Below are 25422 nucleotides of genomic sequence, written 5' to 3' on the forward strand. Positions count from 1 at the left end.
ATCTGGATAGTTAAAGTCCCTGATAATAATTACCTCATTGTGATTTGCAGCTTAATCTATTTGCCTTAGTAATAGATGTCCTCAGACATAGTGTGTCCTTTTCTGGCTCCACCTTCTCCCCCTCTTCCCCTTGCTGTTGAGGTCCTCCAGGGCTCGGTTCTTGGCCCCCTCCTCTTCTCCATCTACACAGCCCCTATTGGACAAACCATCAGATTTGGCTTTCAATATCATGTCTATGCTGATGACACCCAGCTATACACCTCTTCCTGTGACATCACAGCAACATTCCTCCAGAACGCCACCCGCTGTCTGTCTGCTGTCTCTAACACTATGTCCTCTTTCTACCTAAAACTGAACCTCTCAAAAACTGACCTACTCCTGTTTCCGCCCTCTACTAACCGACCCCATCTTGACATCTCCATGTCAGTGTGTGGCACCACCATAACTCTCAGAAAGCACACCCGCTGCATTAGGGTTACATTCAATTCCAATCTCTCCTTTACCCCCTATATCCAATCTCTGGCCCGAGCATATCAGTTGCGGACAAACTAAAACCACTCACTGTTGCCCTCATCCCCTCTCGTCTCGATTAATGCAACTCGCTCATCTTCCTGTCCAACCACTACTCGGACGTCTCTGCCCTGTGCCAGGCACTGCACTGGCTGCCTGTCAAATACAGAATTCAATTTAAACTTACCACCCTCATCCACAAAGCTCTCCTCAGCACCACACCACCCTACATTGCTTCCCTCATCTCAATTCACCACCCTGCTAACGAAATCAAACTAAGTGCCCCTTTAATTCGAACCTCCCATTCTCGCCTCGAAGACTTCTCCAGAGCAGCACCAATCCTCTGGAACGTGCTACCCAAAATTATTCAGACAATCACTGACACACAATATTTCAGGCGTGCTCTAAAAACGCATCTCTTCAGGGAGGCATACCATATCCCCTAAACCAAACCCTCTTTACTCCGCCTGATAACATGCTTCCTGCCCTACAGACTGTAATCCCTGCTAGTTGTAATCAACTGCCCCTTGCAGTCATACCTATTCAGCCACCATATGGCCCAATTTGTCTATTGTCTATATGTACAGAACCCTCACTCTCCATCTTGCCATACCGTGCACATCTCCAGCCCCTTTACCTTCTGTATCACCCCATTATTTGTAGCATGCAAGCTTGTTGGAGCAGGACCCTCACCCCTATTGTTTCTTTCAATTGATTACTTCATATAACCGTGGTTTTGTTTTCATTCCCCCTGTCTTGTAAGCGCTACAGAATATGTTGGCGCTATATAAACAAAGACTATTATTACTTTCAGTTCTTCAACTTTACTGGTCAGACTTCTAGCATTAGTCGACATACAGTGTAGAAAGTTTGGGATATTTTTTATTTTAAATGTATCCCTATTAACTATCCTGCCAATTCTAACTGTACTAACCCCTCCCACCACTCCACTTCCATTGCCATTACTTAGTCGCAGACCCCTGTCTACACTATCTTTCCCTCTATCTCTCTTTATAATTTATAACCTGTGCCAATCTACTTCACCCAGAAAACACATATCCCCCCCCCCCCCCATGTTTTCCCTGTTCTGTGATTGGGGTCCAAGCTATCTATAAATTATTTCAACCCATGCAACAATATTATTTCAACCCATGTAATATCGAGCAGACAGTTTCAAATGGTCTCAAAAAAGAAGTTGTGAACTTACAATAAAGACTTCTTTCACACAGCAGTATTTTGGTCAATATTTATAAGCCAAAACTAAGGGTGGAACCTACATTTTGAAGTGATGCTAAATTTTCTTTTATACCATCTCAGGGCGGATTCAGACGAACGTGATTTTCTCCTGTTACGTGGCCGTGATTATCACAGTTACATAACAGGACAAAACTAAACGACTGATTCCAATGGTTTCGTTTTCACCAACGGCTGTTAATTGTATGGCCGAGAAAAGATAGGACCTGGCCTATGTTCCCCGCACGTTGTGTGAAAATGGCCGAGGATCAAATTATGGACTATAAAAGGGGTAAAATGCACATCCTGCATAACTCCTTGTGACATCTGAAATACATGTACGTCAGATGTGCACGGTGTTAGTGTGGAGTGCGTTCGGGCGCTGAACCTGCTCCATATGCGGCAAATGCTGGCTGTTTTTGACTTCCGGTAATTGGCTGCAGCAGCCAGGATCAGCTATATTGCCAAATCCGTAAAAATTTGATTTATATAAAATATGGCAATATTTATCCAACATGGTGAATGCCATTAGGAAAAAAATACATTATAGCAAAATTGCATATTTTCAGTCATCCTATCTCTAATAAATATTTATTAAAAAGCTATGAAAGATTCATATATAGCCCAAAATGGCACTAATAGAAACTATTGGTAGCCACTAGAGATGAGCGAACGTACTCGTCCGAGCTTGATACTCGTTCGAGTATTAGCGTGTTCGAGATGCTCGTTACTCGTAACGAGTACCACACGATGTTCGGGTTACTTTCACTTTCCTCTCTGAGACGTTAGCGCGCTTTTCTGGCCAATTGAAAGACAGGGAAGGCATTACAACTTCCCCCTGCGACGTTCAAGCCCTATACCACCCCCTGCAGTGAGTGGCTGGGGAGATCAGGTGTCACCCGAGTATAAAAATTGGCCCCTCCCGCGGCTCGCCTCAGATGCGTTGTGAGATAGCTGAGGGACGGTGGTATCGTGTTGGAGCTGCTGTAGGGAGAGTGTTAGGAGTTAGTGTAGGCTTCAAGAACCCCAACGGTCCTTCTTAGGGCCACATCTAACCGTGTGCAGTACTGTGGAGGCTGCTTTTAGCAGTGTTGCACTTTTTTTTTTTTTTTGGTATATCGGCCGTGCAGAGCATTGCGCCCTGCAGTAATAGTACAGGGACAGAAGTGGTGGTTAGGCAGGGAGAGTGTTAGGAGTGATTGTAGGCTTTAAGAACCCCAACGGCCCTTCTTAGGGCCACATTTAACCGTGTGCAGTAGTGTGGAGGCTGCTTTTAGCAGTGTTGCACATTTTTTTTTTTTTGGTATATCGGCCGTGCAGAGCATTGCACCCTGCAGTAATACTCCAGGGAGAGAATTGTGTAGGCAGGGCCAGAAGACATATATTATAGATTGAATATACGCAGTGGTCCTTTTGAAAAAAATATTTGGAAAAAATCTATTTGGCCTGCCTGTCACTCTGCTCAGTGTTCTGGGTCCGTGTCTGCTGGGGGAAGTAGTTCTCCAAATAAATACACAGCCAGCTAAGTGTTACAGCAGGCTTGCGCCAAATTATTTCCTGGCTCTGAAATCACCGGTCTGTTGCAGTTAATAACAGTGCAACACTGCAGTTCCGTCACACAGTCCAGGGCCAGAAGACATATATTATAGATTGAATATACGCAGTGGTCCTTTTGAAAAAAATATTTGGAAAAAATCTATTTGGCCTGCCTGTCACTCTGCTCAGTGTTCTGGGTCCGTGTCTGCTGGGGGTAGTAGTTCTCCAAATAAATACGCAGCCAGCTAAGTGTTACAGCAGGCTTGCGCCAAATTATTTCCTGGTGTTCCGTAAACGAAGTCAGCCTCCAACCACAGGATAATAAGCGGCACATTTAATTACACCATTCTGTTTCTGCACTACTGCTAATACACCATGCTGAGGGGTAGGGGTAGGCCTATAGGACGTGGACGCAGGCGAGGACGCGGAGGCCCAAGTCAGGGTGTGGGCACAGGCAGAGCCACTGCGGTGGCCAGGGGTAGAGGCAGGGCCAGACCGAATAATCCACCAACTGGTTCCCAAAGCGCCCCCTCGCGCCATGCCACCCTGCAGAGGTCAAGGTGCTCTACGGTGTGGCAGTTTTTCACAGAGACGCCTGACGACCGACGAACAGTGGTGTGCAACCTTTGTCGCGCCAAGATCAGCTGGGGAGGCACCACCACCAGCATGCGCAAGCATATGATGGCCAAGCACCCCACAAGGTGGGACGATGCCCGTTCACCGCCTCCGGTTTGCACCACTGCCTCTCCCCCAGTGCCCCAACCTGCCACTGAGATCCAACCCCGCTCTGAGGACACAGGCAGTACTGTCTCCTGGCCTGCACCCACACCCTCACCTCCGCTGTCCTCGGCCCCATCCAGCAATGTCTCTCAGCGTAGCGTCCAGACGTTGCTAGCGCCACAGTTTGAGCGCAAGCGCAAGTACGACGCTACGCACCCGCACGCTCAAGCGTTAAACGTGCACATTGCAAAATTGATCAGCCTAGAGATGCTGCCGTATAGGCTTGTGGAAACGGAGGCTTTCAAAAGCATGATGGCGGTGGCGGCCCCGCGCTACTCGGTTCCCAGTCGCCACTACTTTTCCCGATGTGCCGTCCCAGCCCTGCACGACCACGTCTCCCGCAACATTGTACGCGCCCTCACCAACGCGGTTACTGCCAAGGTCCACTTAACAACAGACACGTGGACAAGCACAGGCGGGCAGGGCCACTATATCTCCCTGACGGCACATTGGGTGAATTTAGTGGAGGCTGGGACAGATTCAGAGCCTGGGACTGCTCACGTCCTACCCACCCCCCGAATTGCGTGCCCCAGCTCGGTGGTGGTATCTGCGGGGGTGTATGCTTCCTCCACTAAACCCTCCTCCTGCTCCTCCTACGCAACCCCTGTCTCGCAATCAAGATGTGTCAGCAGCAGCAGCACGTCGCCAGCAGTCGGTGTCACGCGGCGTGGCAGCACAGCGGTGGGCAAGCGTCAGCAGGCCGTGCTGAAACTACTCAGCTTAGGAGAGAAGAGCCACACGGCCCACGAACTTCTGCAGGGTCTGACAGAGCAGACCGACCGCTGGCTTGCACCGCTGAGCCTCCAACCGGGCATGGTCGTGTGTGACAACGGCCGTAACCTGGTGGCGGCTCTGCAGCTCGGCAGCCTCACGCACGTGCCATGCCTGGCCCATGTCTTTAATTTGGTGGTTCAGCGCTTTCTGAAAAGCTACCCCCACTTGTCATACCTGCTCGGAAAGGTGCGCCAGCTCTGCGCACATTTCCGCAAATCCCACACGCACGCTGCCACCCTGCGGACCCTGCAACATCGGTTTAATCTGCCAGTGCACCGACTGCTGTGCGACGTGCCCACACAGTGGAACTCTACGCTCCACATGTTGGCCAGACTCTATGAGCAGCGTAGAGCTATAGTGGAATACCAACTCCAACTTGCGCGGCGCAGTGGGAGTCAGCCTCCTCAATTATTTACAGAAGAGTGGCCCTGGTTGGCAGCCATCTGCCAGGTCCTTGGAAAATTTGAGGAGTCTACCCAGATGGTGAGCGGGGATGCTGCAATCATTAGCGTCACCATTCCTCTGCTATGCCTCTTGAGAAGTTCCCTGCAAAGCATAAAGGCAGACGCTTTGCGCTCGGAAACAGAGGCTGGAGAAGACAGTATGTCGCTGGATAGTCAGAGCAACCTCATGTCTATATCTCAGCGCGTTGAGGAGGAGGGGGAGGAGCATGAGGAGGAGGGGGAAGAGACAGCTTGGCCCACTGCTGAGGGGACAGATGCTGCTTGCCTGTCTTCCTTTCAGCGTGTATGGCCAGAGGAGGAGGAGGAGGAGGATCCTGAAAGTGATCTTCCGAGTGAGGACAGCCATGTGTTGCGTACAGGTACCCTGGCACACATGGCTGACTTCATGTTAGGATGCCTTTCTCGTGACCCTCGCGTTACACGCATTCTGGCCACTACAGATTACTGGGTGTACACACTGCTCGATCCACGGTATAAGGAGATCCTTTGCACTCTCATTCCCGAAGAGGAAAGGGGTTCCAGAATGATGCTATACCACAGGGCGCTGGTGGACAAACTGATGGTAAACTTCCCATCCGACAGCGCTAGTGGCCAAAGGCGCATTTCCGCGGCCCAGGTAGCAGGGGAGGCGCAGAGATCAGGCAGCATGTACAGCGCAGGCAGGGGAACACTCTCTAAGGCCTTTGACAGCTTTATGGCTCCCCAGCAAGACTGTGTCACCGGTCCCCAGTCAAGGCTGAGTTGGCGGGAGCACTGTAAAAGGATGGTGAGGGAGTACGTAGCCGATTGCAGCACCGTCCTCCGTGACGCCTCTGCCCCCTACAACTACTGGGTGTTGAAGCTGGACACGTGGCCTGAACTCGCGCTGTATGCCCTGGAGGTGCTTGCTTGTCCTGCGGCTAGCGTCTTGTCAGAGAGTGTGTTTAGTGTGGCTGGGGGAATCATCACGGATAAGCGTACCCGCCTGTCAACCGACAGTGCCGACAGGCTTACACTCATCAAGATGAACAAAGCCTGGATTTCCCCAGACTTCTCTTCTCCACCAGCGGACAGCAGCAATACCTAAGCAATACGTAGGCTGCACCCGCGGATGGAAGCATCGTTCTCTATCACCATCCAAAACGGGGACATTTCTGCTTCATCAATCTGTGTATAATATTCCTCCTCCTGCTCCTGCTCCTCCTCCTGAAACCTCACATAATCACGCCGAACGGGCAATTTTTCTTAGGCCCACAAGGCTCAGTCATATAATTTTTCTAAACAATTTTTATATGTTTCAATGCTCATTAAACCGTTGAAACTTTCACCTGAACCAATTTTTATTTTAACTGGGCTGCCTCCAGGCCTAGTTACAAATTAAGCCACATTAACCAAAGCGATTAATGGGTTTCACCTGCCCTCTCGGTTGGGCATGGGCAATTTTTCAGAGGTACATTAGTACTGTTGATACAGCAATTTTTGTGGGCCCTCGCCTACAGTGTAATCAAATTAATTTTTAGCCCACCTGCATTAACCCCTTGAGTGGCGGGTTTCCTACCACCCTGTCGTGCCCACCAGGGCAGGTTTTTTAAAATGGTCTAATCATTGAATTTCAACTAATTTTGCAGTTGCGTCTCAAGAGCCATAACTTTTTCATTTTTCCATTGACATGGCTATATAAGGGCTTGTTTTTTGCGGGACAAGTTGTGATTTTTTTAAACGGGGGAGGAAAAAAAGAAATGGGGGAAAAAAGAAAAAAAGGGGCCATGTCATTAAGGGGTTAAATAATGTATTAACTTCTCTCTCTGGGTCATTACGACGCATGGATACCACATGTGTGATTGTATTTTTGATTTTTTACAAAGTAAAGGGAGACAAGTGTTTTTAGTATTTTTTTATAATTTTTTAACTTTTTTTTTTTTTTTTTATTTTAATTTTTTGTCCCTTTAGGGGACTTCCACAGGGACCCATCAGGACCCCCTGATCACATTCCAGGGGTTCGATGGTGACAGCCCTTTACATGCTGCAGTGACAGCCCTTTACATGCTGCAGTCACATAGACTGCAGCATGTAAAGGGTTAACACAGCAGAGATCGGAGGTTTTCTCTGATCTCTGCTGTAAGAGCAGGTACCTAGCTGTCCTCTGACAGCCAAGCACCAAGCTCTCCCTGCCACAGAGACCATCGGCTTGCTTCTGACAAGCCGATGGTCTCTATGGCAACCTGTAAACAAAGTAGGATATTGCCGGCACATCGGCAATATCTTCTGCTGGTTTTTCAAAGCCCTTGTACTGCTCTGTATGGGTCTGTGCAGGCAGAACACAGTGTCACAGCTTGTGGCATTGTGCTCTGCAGCTCCCATAGTGATACAGAGCCCGGAAATCTTCCGGGCTATGTTGCTATGAGCAGTGAAGCTCGTCCCGGAAAATTTCCGGGCGTGCCACTCAAGGGGTTAAAGCTGACATTACCTCAGCTGTGCTGGGCACTGCAATGGGATATATTTATGTACCGCCAGTGGGTTCCAGGGAGCCACCCATGCTGTCGGTCCACACGGAGTTGTAACTGCATGTGTCCACTTCTAAAGAACCCCAGTCTGACTGGGGCATGCAGTGTGGGCCGAAGCCCACCTGCATTAAACATGACAATACTACCTCAGCTGTGATGGGCAATGCAATGGGATATTTGTATGTACCGCCGGTGGGTTCCAGGGAGCCACCCATGCTGTGGGTCCACAGGGAGTTGTAAATGCATCTGTTTCCACTTCTAAAGAACCCCAGTCTGACTGGGGCATGCAGTGTAGGCCGAAGCCCACCTGCATTAAACATGACAATACTACCTCAGCTGTGATGGGCAATGCAATGGGATATTTGTATGTACCGCCGGTGGGTTCCAGGGAGCCACCCATGCTGTGGGTGCACACGGAATTCCCATTGCGGAGTTGTACCTGCCTGTGACTATATATAAAAAAACGCGGTCTGACTGGGGCATGCAGACACCTTGACAGAATGAATAGTGTGTGGCACATAGGTTCCCCATTGCTATGCCCACGTGTGCAGCTCCAGATGGAGGTGGCACAGGATTGGATTTCTCATTGCTTCTGTACAGCATTGTGGGCTATCGCCCCGCCACTTTTAAAGAGGGTCGCTGCCTAGCCGTGCCAACCCTCTGCAGTGTGTGCCTGCTTTTCCTGTGGCAGATGCACTTATAAATAGACATGAGGGTGGCGTGGCATGAGGGCAGCTGAAGGCTGGGCAGGGACAGTTTGGTGTGCGCTGTGGACACTGGGTCGTGGGGGATTTGGCAGCATGTAACCCAGGAGAAGTGACAGCGGAGTGTCATGCAGGCAGTGATTGTGCTTTGTTGGAGGTAGTGTGGTGCTTAGCTAAGGTATGCATTGCTAATGAGGGCTTTTCAGATGTAAAAGTTGTTGGGGGGGCCACTCTTGCTGCTATTGTGGCTTAATAGTGGGACCGGTGAACTTGAGATGCAGCCCAACATGTAGCCCCTCGCCTGCCCTATCCGTTGCTGTGTCGTTCCCATCACTTTCTTGAATTCCCCCGATTTTCACAAATGAAAACCTTAGCGAGCATCGGCGATATACAAAAATGCTCGGGTCGCCCATTGACTTCAATGGGGTTCGTTACTCGAAACGAACCCTCGAGCATCGCGGAAAATTCGTCTCGAGTAACGAGCACCCGAGCATTTTGGTGCTCGCTCATCTCTAGTAGCCACGCAAAAATCAAGCCTTCACCGCCTTCCCATTCATGCTTATATAAAACAGTTATAGTTGTCAGAAGATGGTGACAGAAAGTAATTGTTTAAAAAGCAAAAAATATATATATTTTTTTAAATTAGTCCAAGAAAAAATATTTTGTTTTGTATATAAATTTGGAATTGCCAATACTATACTAACCAAAAGAATAAAGATAACAAGTTCTTTTTGCAACTCCATGTATGTTGTAAAAAAAAGGACCCCCCCCCCCCCCCCATTTTATCCCACAAGAAAAATGTTTGCGTCTCCAGGACATTAAATCAATGCATTCATACAGGGGCCCAGCTGTAGGGTTACAGAGATAGCAGTCACACTGAGTCCTGCTGACCAGTAACTATAAATGGCACATTGGAGGTGTGCGACCATGTAACAGATTTTGCACTGAAGCCCAGGAGCTTCACGTTACGCCACTTTATCTACATATCTAAAACTAAAACTATAGGACAGGGGGGCGCTGAATCAGGGTAAGTGATTTGTATGCTCACCTGCCCCCTCACTCCCTCTGTCTTCCCATAAGGGCTCCTGCGCACTTGCGTTTTTCTTGCACGTTTTTTTCACGCTGCGTTTTTTTCATGCGATTGTCAATGGGACTTTCTAATGTTAAAAATGCATCGCAAGTTGAGGCTATGCAATTTTTGTGCGATGCGTTTTTAGCATTAGAAAGTCCCATTGACAATCTCGTGAAAAAAACGGAGCAATATCGCGTGAGAAAAAATGTGCAAGACAAACGCAAGTGTGAGTAAACTCTTTCTTTTCTCGTTGTTTACATGTATAATACTGATGTCTTCTTCTGCAGTAGTAGGGCCTTTTCGCTGACTCAGGGCCCAGATGTTACTACTTCTTCCGCTATAGATAACTGGTACCTATTTTCCCAACCATATAGGGAATTTTGGAAAAAATTGTCTGCCATCTCATTGGGTTTTTTTTTCACCTTCCTCTTGATCAACAGAGGGGGGTGACCGGGTGAACTGGATGGACATGTGTTTTTTTTTTTGGCCTAACATACTATGTTACATAAAGACTGCACGTCGATGTAGCGTCCGAGTGCCAGGCTGTTAGCCAAGCAGACAACAGGGTACAAGAAAACAGTAGGTCACGGGTGGCTCTACAATCTCCTCTAGTTGGGTGACTAGTAGCCTCACCTTGTTACTAACAGGGAAGGTCACAAGGAGTAACCTTGGTTACCCTAAAGTAGTTCTTGTTTGTCATCGTGACTCCAACGTCCCTGGACAAGCAATGAATCACCCGTCCTGAGTAAAGAGTAGTCCAGATTCAAGTACTTTTCCAACAAAAACCAGGGACGTGCAGTTTTGTCCTTTTGATTAAAATAACTTTTCTTCTTCCATACAATAAAGAATAACTTGTACTTTGCAAATACAACATTTGTAGAATGAATTGTAGGCTTACATCGCTCACCTCATTTCTTTTACCCGCACAGTTTGTGTTCCCCAAGGCACATACATCCTCAGACACAGTTATCTGATGGATCTCCTTCTTGGGTAAAACACTCTCAACTGCACGGTCTTTCCAACATATTTACACTTGTGACTAAAGCTAGGTAGTTTCTTACTGGTCTCGCTTAAGTTGCGGTTCTGCGGGGGAGCATGCGATTCTTGCATTCTCATACCCACGTGTGCTCTACATGTCCTGCATTCTAAATCCCAGAGGGGAAAGACTTCCCACAAGGAGAGACTCCACCATGGCTGAGCTCCGGCAGGAGCAACAGCCCATCTCTCCTCCATCTCCATCACGCCTTGCTATCAGGCTCTTCTCCTCTCAAACTCCAACTCTCAACTGCCAACTCCTCCCTCGTCCCTGGCACATAGACCAATACACATAACTAGACAAAAACAATAGATTTTCCAGACATTAAGCCTTTCATGCACTGTTGTGTTAATACAGCTATCACTGTTCTATTCAACACTACATGCAGTGACATGAGACATACACAAAACATACAAATTCTGAAGTGCTGGAGGGACCCCAACTCTGGGCCACCACATGAAGTAAGTTCTAGGCTGGACCTAGGAGAGTCTATGATCTTGTATATATGAATTTTTCTAAAGCATTTGACACCATGCCACATAATAGTCTGATATATAAAATAAGATAGCTCGGACTGGGCGAAAACATGTGTATCTGGGTAAAGTGTAAATGTTCTCAGTATGAGAAACCAAGTCATCTTGTAGATATGATACCTTTTAATGGCTAACAAATACATGATGTAATAGCGAGCTTTCGGGTTCAACCCTTTATCAGGCTGTGGAAACTAGTTTGGATGGCACACAAATATAATATATAGATGCAGAGGGGAGGGGGGACACCCCTCATGAGCTAAATAAATGTTAACACAGAAATTTGAGACTAAAAATAACAAAAGACAGTCTGAGCAAAGACATAAATCAGGTGCACAAATAGTCTTGTTTTATCTTAAGTCTCAAATTTCTGGGTGTGACTATTACACAGATCTCTCCCATAATCTGTTTATACCCAGGACTGTGACTATAACAAAGGGGCATCCTCTGTCAATATTACATAATACTAAAGGGGTTACTATTATTACTGGGATCACTATTGGGGGCACTATTACTACTGGGGCCACTATGAGGGACCCCATTAATACTGAAGCCACTATGGGGGGTCACTATTATTACTGCAATCACTCTTGGGGACAATATTACTACTGGGGCCACTATAAGGGACCCTATTACTACTGGGGCCACTATAAGGGACCCTATTACTACTGGGGCTACTATGGGGGTCACTATTATTACTGGAATCACTATGGAGTTCACTATTACTACTGAAGCCACTATGGGGTCACTGTTATTACTGGAATCACTATAGGGACACTATTACTACTGGGACCACTATGAGGGACCCTATTACTACTGAGGCCACCATGGGGGTCACTATTATTACTGGAATCCCTATTGGGAACAATATTACTACTGGGGCCACGATAAGGGACCCTATTACTACTGGGGCCACTATGAGGGACCCTATTACTACTGGGGCAACTAAGAGAAACCCTATTACTACTGGGGCCACTATGGAGGTCACTATTATTACTGGAATCACTATGGGGGCACTATTACTACTGGAGCCACTATGAGGGACCCTATTACTACTGGGGCCACTATGTGGGTCACTATTATTACTGGAATCACTATGGGGGTCACTATTATTACTGGTATCACTATGGGGCCACTATTACTATTGTAATCCAAGAGAAGAGAAGGATGCAGCAGCCCCTAATATTCAGAATAGTTTTTTTGTAGAATGTTTAGAGGGGTGTTGTCAGTCCTTTTACCATCACCATAGGTAACGGGGTGTAGAAATGCTTCATTGTAAAAAGGAGAAAATTATGGACTGCGGGCGCATAAAAGCAAAGGGATTAACCCAATTTCTTCTTTATTAATTGAATTGTTGCCAGCACAGATAACGCATTTTGGGGACGTGATTTTGATGCCCTTGTGGCAGGGTATCTCAACGCACGCTGTTTTGCGCAGTCTTCCTGGTTTAATTTATTAAATTTCCCGCTTTGTCGCTTAGCGACATTGCGCAGGTAATTATGTATGTACAGTGTTTAGTACGCATCTGTAGACAACAATGGGGCTCTATCGCCCGTAATATGCGGTAAAATCGAACGCGCTGGGTTATTTACTTGTGTGTTATATGCAATGCAAAAGCGCTAGTGTGATTGTAAGAGCGAAAATCAATGTATGTGAATTGCCAATTACCACGATGTACCACGTAGTATACAGGTGTAAATCATGTGCATAAAATATGATTCAAATACGCCTTGCCTAAGGCCACACTCACACACGCTGCTTTTTACCGCGATTAGTGCTGTGTCCTGAGCGCCGTGCTAACCGTGGAACAACACTGCCATTGATTTTAGTAGGGCCTCGCAAACATGTGCTTGAACATGGCATTTCTAGGGCAACTCTCACACACAGTGTTGCCAAAATGCTATGATTTTGATCGTGGCGTCTTGCTGTGATTTTTACCACCGTTTTTAAATGTGTGTCAGAGTGTTCACATCGCTTTTTAACGCATCCCATCATTATTATGGGTGATAAGGTGAGTTAAAAAGCACGAAAACTAAGCAAAAAATAAAGCAGACAGTGCTTGGAAATTGTATCAATTGAAATCAATGGGAGAGTTGTGCCACAATTACCACGGTGTTCAAAATGCCGCAGTAATCGCAGTAGAAGGTGCATGTGCGAGTGTGGCTTGAGGCTGTGATTTTTGAGCGCTGTCTGTATTATTTTTTGCGTGTTTTAGTGCTTTTAAACGTACCTCATTACCCATTACAATGATGGGGTGCGGTTAAAAGAGCTGTCAAACGCTGTGATGTGCGTTCAAAAAGGCTGCTCAAAATTGTGGTAAAAATACTGTGATTTCGAGATGCGTTTTCTGAACGCATGTGTGAGAGTGGCCTAAGGCCAGGTGCACACGAACAGATTTGCATTGCGGAATCTGTGGTCGACGTCCACACCGCGGATCTGCAGCACATATAGTTCGTAACATGCTGTGGAAAAGCACTTCTTCCTGCACACTTGCGGAAACCAATTGCGACTTCCACTCAATGAAGTCAATGGAAGCCGTCCGACCCGCCCGCAATTGACGTTGCTGATAGGCCGCGGGTACCCACACCGCCTAGCAACAACGTAGGAAAAACAAAGATTTGAAAAAGATCTGTACTGCGCATGTCCGTCGGCTATATTTAAAGCCCTTCCCTGAAAAACAATTACGGGTGCCGGCAGCTGGATCCTCTACCGCAGCTGTCATCTGTGACAGGTGCAGCACGGAATTCTTTATTCCCCGCGGGGATAAAGAAAACATCTGCCGCATGTGGCAGATGTGTTATCCATCCACGCGGGGGACACGGCAGGCTGACCAAAATAACGGCCTGTAATAGGGCTGGTAAAAAAAATACTGGCCCGGCCGGTGAATTTCCGGCTGGGTGGCAACCCTACTCGCCGCAGACATCCGCCCTACAGATAATGAAGACAAGAGAGAGGGACGTGAGGACGGATCGCAGGTCAGGCAGCTTCCAATGACTTCAATGGAAGCCGTCCGTGCGGAATCCGCAAGAAAATAGAACATGCTGCGGAAATCGCAATCTTGTGAGCGGACATGCGAATGTTCTATTATTGGTATGTGTGCGGAATACGGCGGATCGCCCGTGCGCGTGACAATCGCAGATTCAGCAATTCGAACCGTTTCGTGTGTTTTTTATTATATGTTTTTCCACATAAGAACAAGATACATGACTAGAGAGTTCCGCATCGTAATGAGGCAGACTCTTAGCTCGTGTCCCGGCAAGGAAGCATCTGCCTCAGCACTGTCTGCAGACTCTGTTGGTGCAGCTCCTACACTGTAGGTGGCGCTCACCAGTCACAACATACGAGGCCAATCAGCGGGAGGGGGCGGGGCTCAGCCCCTCTTCCCTACACAGACATGGCCGCGCTAGTGCTGCTGGCCGGCGGGACGTGTGCGGTTCTGCTGCTGCTGCTGTGTGGCACCGGTCCCGCCTGTGTGCTGGCCGCACTGACGCTGCTAGCCGCTCTGCTCTGTGGCTCCGTCCTTGTTGCCTCCGGGAGCCGTTCTCATGTGTGTGTGCTGGTGCTGGGAGACCTGGGCCGCAGCCCGCGGATGACGTATCACGCCTTGTCCCTGGTGCGAAATGGCTTTACTGTGACCCTCGCCGGCTTCCGTGGTAAGACAGGGAACTGCTCCAGGCTGTAGCAGTTACACGTGTGGCAGAGTTCTGAGCTTCTCGCAATCGGATAGAACTGGCATGAGGATTCTATTAATTAACCCCTTATGACTGGGTTCACAGAGAGCGGATTCTTTGCGTTATTTTTGTGGAAATTCTGTGCGGAAATTCCGCCGAAATCTTAGTTGGTTCTTGCGTTTATTGTAGCGTGTTACGTGCGTTTTTTCTGCATAGCATTTCCGCAGGTAATGACGTGTGTTTAACTCTGCAGTGTTTTATAAACCATTTCCAACATTTTCTAGTGTGGATTTGTGCTTCACAATCAACTTTATTTCTATTCCTTGACACCAACAATCTGCAGCGGAACTGCTATATTTTCCGCATCAAAAAGCACCTGCGGAATCAGTTGGGTTTTTGCTGCTCACATGGAGGCCTATGGGCAAAAAAACAGCCACGGAAACGTCCAAAGAATTGACATGCTGCATATTCAAGAAACGCGCCGCAACAACATTTTTTTCGCACTGCGGTTGCGCTGAAAAATTCTACATAGTGAGAACAACATTTTGTCAAAACACATTCACTTTGGCTCGCATTGCAAATGCAGCAGATTGTCCGTCCGGCGGATCTGCAACGAAAAAAAGCAGCAAATCCGTGGTGAATCCGCACTGTGTGAACCCAGCCTAAAAGCACCAAAAATTGTAACTACCTTATTTATCCATCAGCGTCGCTGTATGATGACCTGTTTTTTGTGGGTCGAGTTGTAATTTTCAATGGTGCTACCCTGTTTCCCTGAAAATAAGACACAGCATGATTTTACAGAATTTGAGGATGCTTGAAATATAAGCCCTACTCCAAAATTAAGCCCTGCTAACAGTTAATTTAAAAAAGTCAATTTAAATAGTGTCCCGGCAGCTATACATGTAAAAAAGTTAAACCTTTTTGAACAAAAATTAATATAAGACCCTGTCTTATTTTCAGGGAAACACGGTATTTAATGTACTGAAAACCTTTTAGAAAGTTCTAAGTGGAGTAAAATGAAAAAAACCCCCGAAATTCTGCCGTCTTTCGTTGCTTCCTGCTTTACGGCGCACAAACCAACAAAAACGACACAACTTTATTCTATGGGTCAGTACGATTACTACGGTACCAAACATGTAGAGTGTTTTTTGCTGTATTGTGTGTTTTTTTTTTTTTTTCCCCAAAGATACTTAATCTTTTTAAATTATCTTCTGCGCGCAATAGCTTTTTAAAAAAAATTTTCCATCGACCTAGTTGTGCATGGGCTCATTTTGTGCGGTACGTCCTGTAGTTTGCGTTGGTATTATTTTGAAATACATACGACTTTTTGATTGCTTTTTCTTGCATTTCTTTTCTTGGAGACAGGGTAACCAAAAAAGCAAATTTCTGCCATTCTTCATTTTTTTCTGACGTTCATGTGGGGTTAGACTGTACTTTTACGGACGCAGTGATACTAAATATGTATTTTTGTCCTATTTTGATTTTTTTTTTTAAATTATAAATATGACAAAAGGTTTTTTTTTTTTCAAAGCTGTTACATTTTTTTGTAATAATTAGTAAAACTTTATTGATCTTTTTTCCTTTTTTTTGTCCCCAGAGAGGACAATAACTTTCACTGCTTTGATCGCTCCTGCAGTATGATATAATGCCATAACATTACATTGTACTGCTATCAGGCAGGCAGTGTATCAAGCCACCCCATGGGCATGGCTTGATTGGCATTCTGCCATGACAACCCTGGGGCCTTTCTGAAGGTCCCCAGCTGCCATGACACCCACATGGCTCTTTGCGATCCACATTGTTCAGGGGATTTAAATGCCACTGTCAGAATTGACATTGGCATTTAAAGGGTTAACAGCTCCAATGAGCCACAGAGCTTATCAGAGCTTTGCTGTCAAGTGATGTATGCGGCTGCAGCTCCGTCAAAGGATGTATCGGTGGTTGTTTAGGGCATGCTCTTACTTTTTGCATTTCCTGGAACGCATTGCCCATAGATTTGAACGATGAAAAAAATAGTTGATATGAATAACTCCATGCAAAAGAATGGAGTTCATATTTGCGCGTCTTGCAACCCACAAAACACGTGAGAGTCTCGCTCGTAAGGCTAGTTTTACACGGTTGAGCAAGATATCGGCCCTTGAAACTCGTCACGCTCAGGAACATGCGATGCCCCTGCGGAATGCGGGGTGTTTTGTCTCTAAAACGCCTCCCATCACTTCAGTACAGTTGCGATTCTCTGACAAGTGGTTCCCGTTGTTTTCAGTGGTAAACCTCATATCGCGTGCACACCGCTTGCTGTCTGATGTGTTTTCTGGACCCATTGAAAACAATGGGCAATGCTTTCCTAGGAACGTCCAAAAATAGGACATGCCCGATTTTTATTATTTTTTTTTTTCCTCCCTTTGCTGCAATGCGGGAAAAAAATCGCTCATGTATATGACCCCATTCAAAAGAATGGGGTTCATATTTGGACGAGCTTTCTGCGTCTCACAAATCTCATGCGATTCTCTCGGCTACATAAAAGCAGCTTGAGGTCGGTTTTAGACAGGCAATAAAATCAGGCAATTTTTTTTTTTTTACACACGATGCGATGCCATGTAAACAGACTTCTGAAAACCAAGAGTTTTTAGTGGTTTCACATTTGCGATGTTGCGTGGAAAAAAATTGCAGCATACTCTATCTTTCTGTGTTTTGCTCTTTTTTCGCACGTTTTCCCTATAGAGCATCCGTTTTATCACATCACATAAACTTATGATTTTAAAAAGACATTAGAAAGTCCTATTGTCTCTCTTGCAAGAAAATCGCAAGCAGCGTTGCTTTTGCGAGAAAAAGCAGTGTTTGACTCTTAAAAGTCACGTGAACAAAGACGGGATTTTCTGGCAGCAATATCGCGATCGCCGCTGTGAGACTACGTTGTCTATGAATACCTTTCCATTCAAATAGCTGTGAACCCTGGGATGGAAGGGTGGAGCTCGGACTGAAATCTCCGGAACCCCTTGCACCCCTTCTGGCCGCTCTGTGATACTCGCTCCTGTGTAACACTACTGGAGCTAGCATGCGTGGGGACTAGTGTCGGGCATTGTTTCCTTGACACTCGTTACGTGTAAAAGGGCCTTTAGATTGCCCTGTTTGTTTGCCACAGGCTGTCACTGATTGTAATGTGAAAAGTGAGGGCTGCAAAAGTTTCATGGGACACAATGTGCAGATTTTCTGCACCATGCTGTATGAGCTCAGCCTAAGGGCCCATTTAGACACAACGATTATCACTCAAGACATCTTTTGAGCGATAATCGTTGTGTCATTTACAGCTCAAGTTGATCGCTCAGATGTTGAGCGGTCACCTTGTGCTGCCAGCGGAGGCTGCAGAAGACAAGCAGGGTGTCCCCCCTTGTCTTCTGCATCCAGCTGTTCCCTGCTTGCAGCGCCCGGCTGTTATTCAGCCGAACGCTCCAAGTGGGGTATGAAGAACGCAGCTGGACCGCTCTGTTCTTCACTCCCAACCTCTCATCAGGGAGCGGGATACAGCTGAAACAATAGTAACAGCTGTATCCCGCTGTGAATCCCTGCTAAAGCTCAGTTGTGTTGTCTCCATGTTGTCCAAGATCCACAGTAATTAGAGTGCCCACAAGCCCATACTGGGGATCTATAGGGATCCCTTGTGTCACATGCATGTAATTGCTGACATTACTGCATATGTTGTAGAGTAATAATACGCCTTTTTTCCCCCTCTATTTTCCAAGAAACGGACCCTCACAGAGATGTCTTGGATAATCCAAAAATAAAAATTCATCAGTTGTCTGATTTCCCGGCGCTAAAAGGTAATGGGCATTAGAGGTTTTTTTTGTATTTTTTGTTATTGTTTTTTCTTTGCTTTACTTGGTTTTCGTGCGCTGCAACTTTTACACTAGGAAATCCTACTGTAAAAGCCCTAAAAGGAGCCCTAGCTGCATTAAAAAAAAAACACCTAAGAGGTGCTGTCTGGCTCCGCTGTGTCTCCCGAAGCTCCCCAGCACTTGTCTTCAGGCATTGCTTGCTGATGAGGGGTTTGAAAATCAATGAATGGCTGTGATTGGTTCATCGAGCGCTGGCTCTTATTGGCTAAGCTGCGGCTCTCGAGAACAAATTGGAGCCAGCACTCGATGAAACAATCACAGCCATTCATTGAGCACTGACTCTGGTTGACTGAGCCGCGAAACTCAAGAACCAATCACAGCCAGCGCTTCCTGGAAGCAGCGATTTTGAACCTCCAATCCAGGAAGCGATGACAGAAGACTTGAAACAAGTGCTGGGGACCTGCTAGGAGACAGGTGGCGGAGCTGACAGCGCCTGTTAGGGGATCTATTGTCTTTTTTTTTTTTTTTTTTATATGCAGCTAAGGCTTATTTTCGGGGTGGGGCTTATATTTCAACTTCTACAGTACTCGCATGGTGCGGCCTGAGGAGTTAGATTGTCACTTACTTTTATGCCTATGAGCTATGCATTTGGGTTGAAAGTAGGTGACTTGCTTGACAGTCTTTCTTGTGTGAGCATGCATAAAGAGATGTCTGTCAGTTAATGAGCAGGACCATCTACTGGCCTTGTAAGCCCACAGTGAGCAGAGACTGAAAGGGGTTGCACCAAAACTGCAAGTTATTCCCTATCCCCAGGCATACGCCAATCTCAAGAACAAGGTGTCCCCCGTTGTCCTCGCTGGGGCTACTGAACCCCACTCTGTGAAGAGGAGACTGAATGGAGCACTGGTCACACCAGCATAGTAGTGCTCCATTCACTGTCAGTGGGACTGCTGAGATACCCGAACGGGTGCAGCTTGGGTATTTCCATCAGGCCCATTGAAATGTAGCGCTGCCCGCACATGCTTGGCCAACGACAGTCAGAGTGGGACATGGGAGTCCCGTTCTGGAGATCGACACGTTTTTTTTGCAGTGAGACCCTCGCCAACTAAGTTATCCTCTATTCTATGAATACGGCATAATTTGAAGTTTTGGCGCAACCCCTTTTAAACAGAGGGACTAAATTACAAGGTCTAGTGAATCTTTTCTGCATATTTATCCGATCAGTTCCTCCTGCTGTATAACGTGCTACCCACATATAGAAAAGCATGTTCAACGTGACAGGTTCCGTTTAAGGTATGATCATTTGTTTAGTAAGATCTCCATATTCAGCATGTCAAATCTGGTAAATTAAAAGAAAAATATTCTTTTCTCTCTATACAGTTGGACCAAGATTACTTCGGTATATCCTAAAGGTTACTGTGCAGGCTCTTCAGCTTTTTTACGAGCTTTTGAAGATTGATCCTCCATCCTTTATTCTCCTTCAGGTAAGGATTGATCTCTATGTTCTCCTATTAAGCCCTGCCCTCTGACAGGGCTTAATAGAAGCACTATGATAGGTCTGGAGGCTTTTACTAGACCTCCATCTGACATAGCAAACCTTTGCCACCCTGTGATCGTGTCATGGAGAACAAAAGGAGCCTGTTCCCTCTGTCTAACCACTTAGATGCTGCAGTTAGCATTGGTCATGTCATCTAAGGGGTTAACCGGCAAGGATCAGGGTAATCTCCGATCCAGCCAGGTGTCAGCTGTGTGACACAGCCATAATATGGCAAATGTCAGGAAGGGTTTAAACTAGTTTTGAGGTTTAGAAAACCCATTGTTTAGTTAATTTGGGATGATTGTCTGATGTCCGTGGATTAAGGTGGTGTCTGTGCAGAGCAGTTTTAGCTAATAAATAAGACTTATAGAAGTTACTGAATAGTTGCTATAGTTTGTATATGGCTCAATTTCCTGATTTTTGTTGATAAAATCAGTGAATTCTTTTCCTGTCTTTAAGGTAGAATCCTCCAGGATTACCCGCCATAGCAGTAACGTGGTTATTTTGTCTTCTAAGAAGATGCCAACTGATAATTGACTGGCATAACTATGGGTACTCTATTATGAGGTTGACGAATGGTCCCAGGCATCCAATTGTACACATTGCAAAATGGTAAGTATATTTATAACTATTCATACTAAAGAAGGACGCTGCTATTGGGTTATAGACCAGCTACTGGCATGTCATAAGCAGTAAGCTAGGTTTTGAGTTTCTGGAGTATTGGCGTGTACCATCCTTAAAACTCTTGTCATATCTGAGAAGCCATGACACTAGTGTGAACAGATTGTTGTACTCCTATATTGTCCAAACATGGTTGCAGTGGAATGCATCTCCATGAGGTGGCCAAGAGAACAGAAACAGCTGAGCACCGCTGTGCAATGCGGTTAACCTAACTCGCACTCCTATGGAGTGTTCGGACTTTTAGGGCACATCCTGTGGGATAGATTGGAATACCCCTTTAAACTTATGACTGGTCTATCAGGAATAATTCTACAAGCTATGCTATTATCTCTGTATAATGTATATACTGAGAAGCCATTATATAGTCATGGCAGTTGATTTGCTCAGAATTTAGTTTTTCTGTCGCTGTACCATTTTTTCTAGAGTGTAGGACGAATTTGATTATAAGACACAACCAGAATTGGGGGCCAAAGTAAAGGAAAAATCATTCCAGGCTACAGGCATTAACAGCAGTCTCTGACTAAGGCCAGGCTCACACGAACGATTCGGATTTTGCATGCGGATTTCCACAGCAGAAGACCTGCGATAATTCACGAAAATTAATTGCGAGCGGTTTTCCTTGCAGATGTACCCATATGCACAGCGTATCGTCCACGTGGAAGAAAGATCTCTCCTCCCCTCCAGCCGGCATCCTGGCTTTACTTTCTATTTTCCTCTGAATTTGCGAGCATTTCCACGGCTCATACGTGATTTAATTGCGTATGGGTGACGGAACACTTGCATCCATTGATTTTAATGGGGGCCGTCTGCGTGGAATTCTCACTAAAATAGAGCATGTTGCGATTTTTCTTTCTCTTGTGGAATACTGCATTCATATCCACAAATTTGAACAAAAAAATACATGCCTTTCAGTGCCTGTATTATACCGCAGATCTTCTTGTCCAATTTGGCCAACTATCACTCCCCTGATTGAGTTGCATTGGATAGGGGCTCCACTGTCAACACATAAAGAAGAGCAGACAGTGGGCACCCCTGTCTTGTCCCATTTAGAATATTAAAAGATTCTGATAAAGAACCATTGGCGGATGGGTTGGTTTATGAGGCCATTATCCTATCCATCATACGGGGTCCCAGACCCACCTTGCGCAAAGTAGCCTCTAGAAACTGCCCCCCTACTCGGTCAAAGGCTTTCTCTGCGTCAGTCGCCATGAGGCATAGTGGGGAGCCCTTGCAGCCGGCTCCTAACACCAGGTACATGGATTTTATAATCTTGTGTCTACTCTCTCCCAGGGATAAAAACCAACTTGGTCTCTATGAATCATCCCTAAGACAAAGTTTTTGAGCGAGATGGGCCGATAATTACCGCAGACCGATGCGTTTAGGCAAGACTACTACCCTAGATTTGCCTGTATGGCTTGTGTAGGAAAAGCACCCCCCTTCCCCACTGGATATCGCATTGAAGGCTCTGAGAAGTAACATGGCTATTTCATTCTTGAAGAGCTTATAGAATTTGGTTGAGAAACCGTCTGGCCCCGGACTTTTGCCTGATTTAACTCTTGAATGAATTCTATAATTTCAGAGGACATAAAGTCCTCTTCCATCTTCTGAGTTCCCCCTGGATTAATGGGCTCTGGGGAATATTTATCGAGATAGATGGCTATTTCCCCCTCTCTGCTCGCGCTACTCGTCATTCTGAGCGGTTTAATGTTGTATAGATTGTTGTAATAAGAATGAAATTCCTTAGTTTTGTTTTTCAAATGTTAAAAGTTAACAAAGAAAATGTTATGTAACCATAATGTGACATAAGATACAGAACAAATGGAAATTGTACACAAGACTAAATGTAGTAATTCGTGGAGACCTCAGCTCTAACTGAATCTGAGGGGTGTTTCTTATTAGAAGTTTCCTTCATCTGTAGTACATTAAAGGGGTTGTCCCGCGGCAGCAAGTGGGGGTAAGCACTTCTGTATGGCCATATTAATGCACTTTGTAATATACATCGTGCATTAAATATAAGGAGGCTGGAATCGGCACATGTGACGGGGCGGAGCTACGTGATGACGCGTACAAGGGGGCGGAGCCAGAACGCCGCTGCTGCCGGAGCGAGCCGAAGGGAAAAGACCCATCTGCGCAAGTGCGTCTAATCGGGCGATTAGACGCTGAAATTAGACAGCACCATGGCGACGGGGACGCCAGCAACGGAGCAGGTAAGTGAATAACTTCTGTATGGCTCATATTTAATGCACGATGTATATTACAAAGTGCATTAATATGGCCATACAGAAGTGCATAACCCCACTTGCTATCGCGGGACAACCCCTTTAAGTAATTTGTTCAGTTTAGCTGATCTGTTTTTTAAGACGAGAACCGTGTGAAATGAAAATGCCCCTCAGAACACAATGGAGGGCTTCCTATTTCACAGGAGGGCTGGAATTGTCGTTCTCATGTGTATTTTTAAACTCGGATATTGCACTTTTAATGTCACCAATGAATAAGTATTCTCTATGTAATCTCCAAAGGCTTATTCTGGGCGCCCTCCCCAGACCACTCAGTACCCTGTACAATGGATCATGGTCCGACCAAATAAATTCGCCAATGGAGCGTTTTGGGTTTGAGGTCTAGGAGTTTGTGCGAAACTAGTAGGTGATCTATATGTTTGTAACTATTGTGAGTTGCGGAGTGGAAACTGTAGTTTTTGACAACCGGGTTTAACCCCTTCCCACTCCATGACGTACCGGTATGTCATGGAGCTGCGGGGTATGTATGAAGAGAGGTTGCATGGCTGTTTATAACAGCTGACACCCGCGGGCAATAGCCGCAATCGGCCGTTCGGCTGATCGCGGCTATTAATCATTTAAATGCCTCGAATGTCCCGCACGGTGGTGAGATCGGGGGAGCCGTGCAGGTGTCATGGCAGCCGGGGGCCTAATGAAAGACCCCAGGGCTGCCTTACCAGACTGCCTATCAAGCCATCCCCATGGGGTGGCTTGATAGACTGCCTGTTAAATTGCAGTATGACGTAATGCTATAGCATTACGTCATACTGCAGGAGCGATCAAAGCATCGCATGTTAAAGTCACCCAGGGGGACTTCAGAGTAAAGTAAAAAAAAATCAAAGTTTTTTTTAAATTGTGTTTTAAAAAAAAAAAAAAAAAAAGTTATAAAAGTTTAAATCACCCCCCTTTTGCCATATCTATTATTAAAAAAATCAAAATTATAAAATAAAAATATGTATTTGGTATCGCCGCGTCCGAAAAAGTCCGATCTATCAAAGTAGCGCATTATTTTTCCCACATGGTGAACGTCGTCCGAAAAAAAAAATGCTAGAAATGCACTTTTTTAGTTACCCTGTCTCCCAGAAAAAACGCAATAAAAAGCGATCAAAAAGTCGTATGTACTCCAAATTGATAGTATTGGAAACTACAGGACATCCCACAAAAATGAGCCCTTGCTCAACTACGTCGACGGAAAAAAAAAAAGTTATTGCGCGCACAAAATGACCGCAGAAAACAATTGAAAAAAATTAAAATTCTTTGAAAAAGAGTAGTATAATAAAATAATAAAACAAAAACTATACAAGTTTGGTATCGTGGCAATCGTAGCGACCCATAGAATAAAGTTATGTCGCTTTTGTTGCTGTTTGCGCACCGTAGAAACAAGACGCTCTAAAAGATGGCGAAATGACGTTTTTGTTTTTTCATTTTACTCCACTTACAATTTTCTTAAAGTTTTTCAGTACACTATATGATACTTTAAATAGCACTATTGAAAAATACAACTCGTCCTGCAAAAAAACAAGCCCTCATACAGCGACGTTAATGGATAAATAAAGGAGTTACAATTTTTTTTTGAAGAGGGGAGGAAAAAAAGAAAATGGAAAAAGAAAAAGGGGCCCTGTCATTAAGGGGTTAATATTCTCCACAAATCCACCAACTGCATTCTCTCCAGGTCTGCACACTATATTGTATATCCACAGACTAGGGTTAATTGGGGACCTGACAAGTTCCTTTTTAAGTAAATAGATTTGTCTTTATTCTACTATTTACTTTTAACTTTTGTTCATTGATGAAAATTTTCCTTTTGCAGGTATGAAAAAATATTTGGTCGACTGTCAAATTATAATTTCTGTGTAACAAATGCCATGAAGGAAGACTTGCTACATAACTGGAGAATAAAGTAAGACCAAGTTAGATTTGCTGCAGCATGACGTATATCTTGGAATGTAATTGTGTAGCAGATTAATATATAAACTACAATGGAGAAGGACCTGGAGTCTTCTAGGGGGAAGAGCTGTAGCATATTGAGAGTGATAGCCCGGACACGTCATGTAATGCATCAACTACTGAGGACCTATCCAGAAGATAATCGATAGGTCACCAGTGGAAAAGAGGGCAGACAATCCCTTTTAAAGGAGTTACCTGATTTGTTTAAAATTAACTGCAGAAAGGTTATTTAAAATATAAAATGATGTCCTATACATCCATATGACCACTGCAGTCAATCACTGGTCACATACTGTACATGGTAGCATCACTACTGAAGCCAGTGATTGTCTGCAGCGGTCACATGGATGTATGG

General features: G+C 45.5%; 1 protein-coding gene across 2 annotated transcripts in view; it reads left to right on the forward strand.

Annotated features, from left to right (window-relative positions):
- The first annotated feature begins 14489 nt into the window (after positions 1-14489).
- The window catches only part of ALG1 (ALG1 chitobiosyldiphosphodolichol beta-mannosyltransferase), a 31021-nt gene continuing 20088 nt past the window's right edge, over positions 14490-25422 (forward strand). Inside the window, exons 1-5 of one of the 2 annotated variants that reach the window (XM_066576146.1) lie at positions 14490-14775; positions 18534-18611; positions 20007-20110; positions 20627-20775; positions 24931-25020. In XM_066576146.1, coding sequence (XP_066432243.1) covers positions 14517-14775; positions 18534-18611; positions 20007-20110; positions 20627-20775; positions 24931-25020 — 680 coding nt within the window. In that variant the 5' untranslated portion in view covers positions 14490-14516. Of the gene's footprint in view, positions 14776-18533; positions 18612-20006; positions 20111-20622; positions 20776-24930; positions 25021-25422 lie in introns of those variants that run through there. The other variant, XM_066576147.1, reaches the window with a different exon arrangement.

This window comes from Eleutherodactylus coqui, chromosome 8 (genome assembly GCF_035609145.1).
Source record: "Eleutherodactylus coqui strain aEleCoq1 chromosome 8, aEleCoq1.hap1, whole genome shotgun sequence".
In the NCBI taxonomy this organism is placed as follows: Eukaryota; Metazoa; Chordata; class Amphibia; order Anura; family Eleutherodactylidae; genus Eleutherodactylus; species Eleutherodactylus coqui.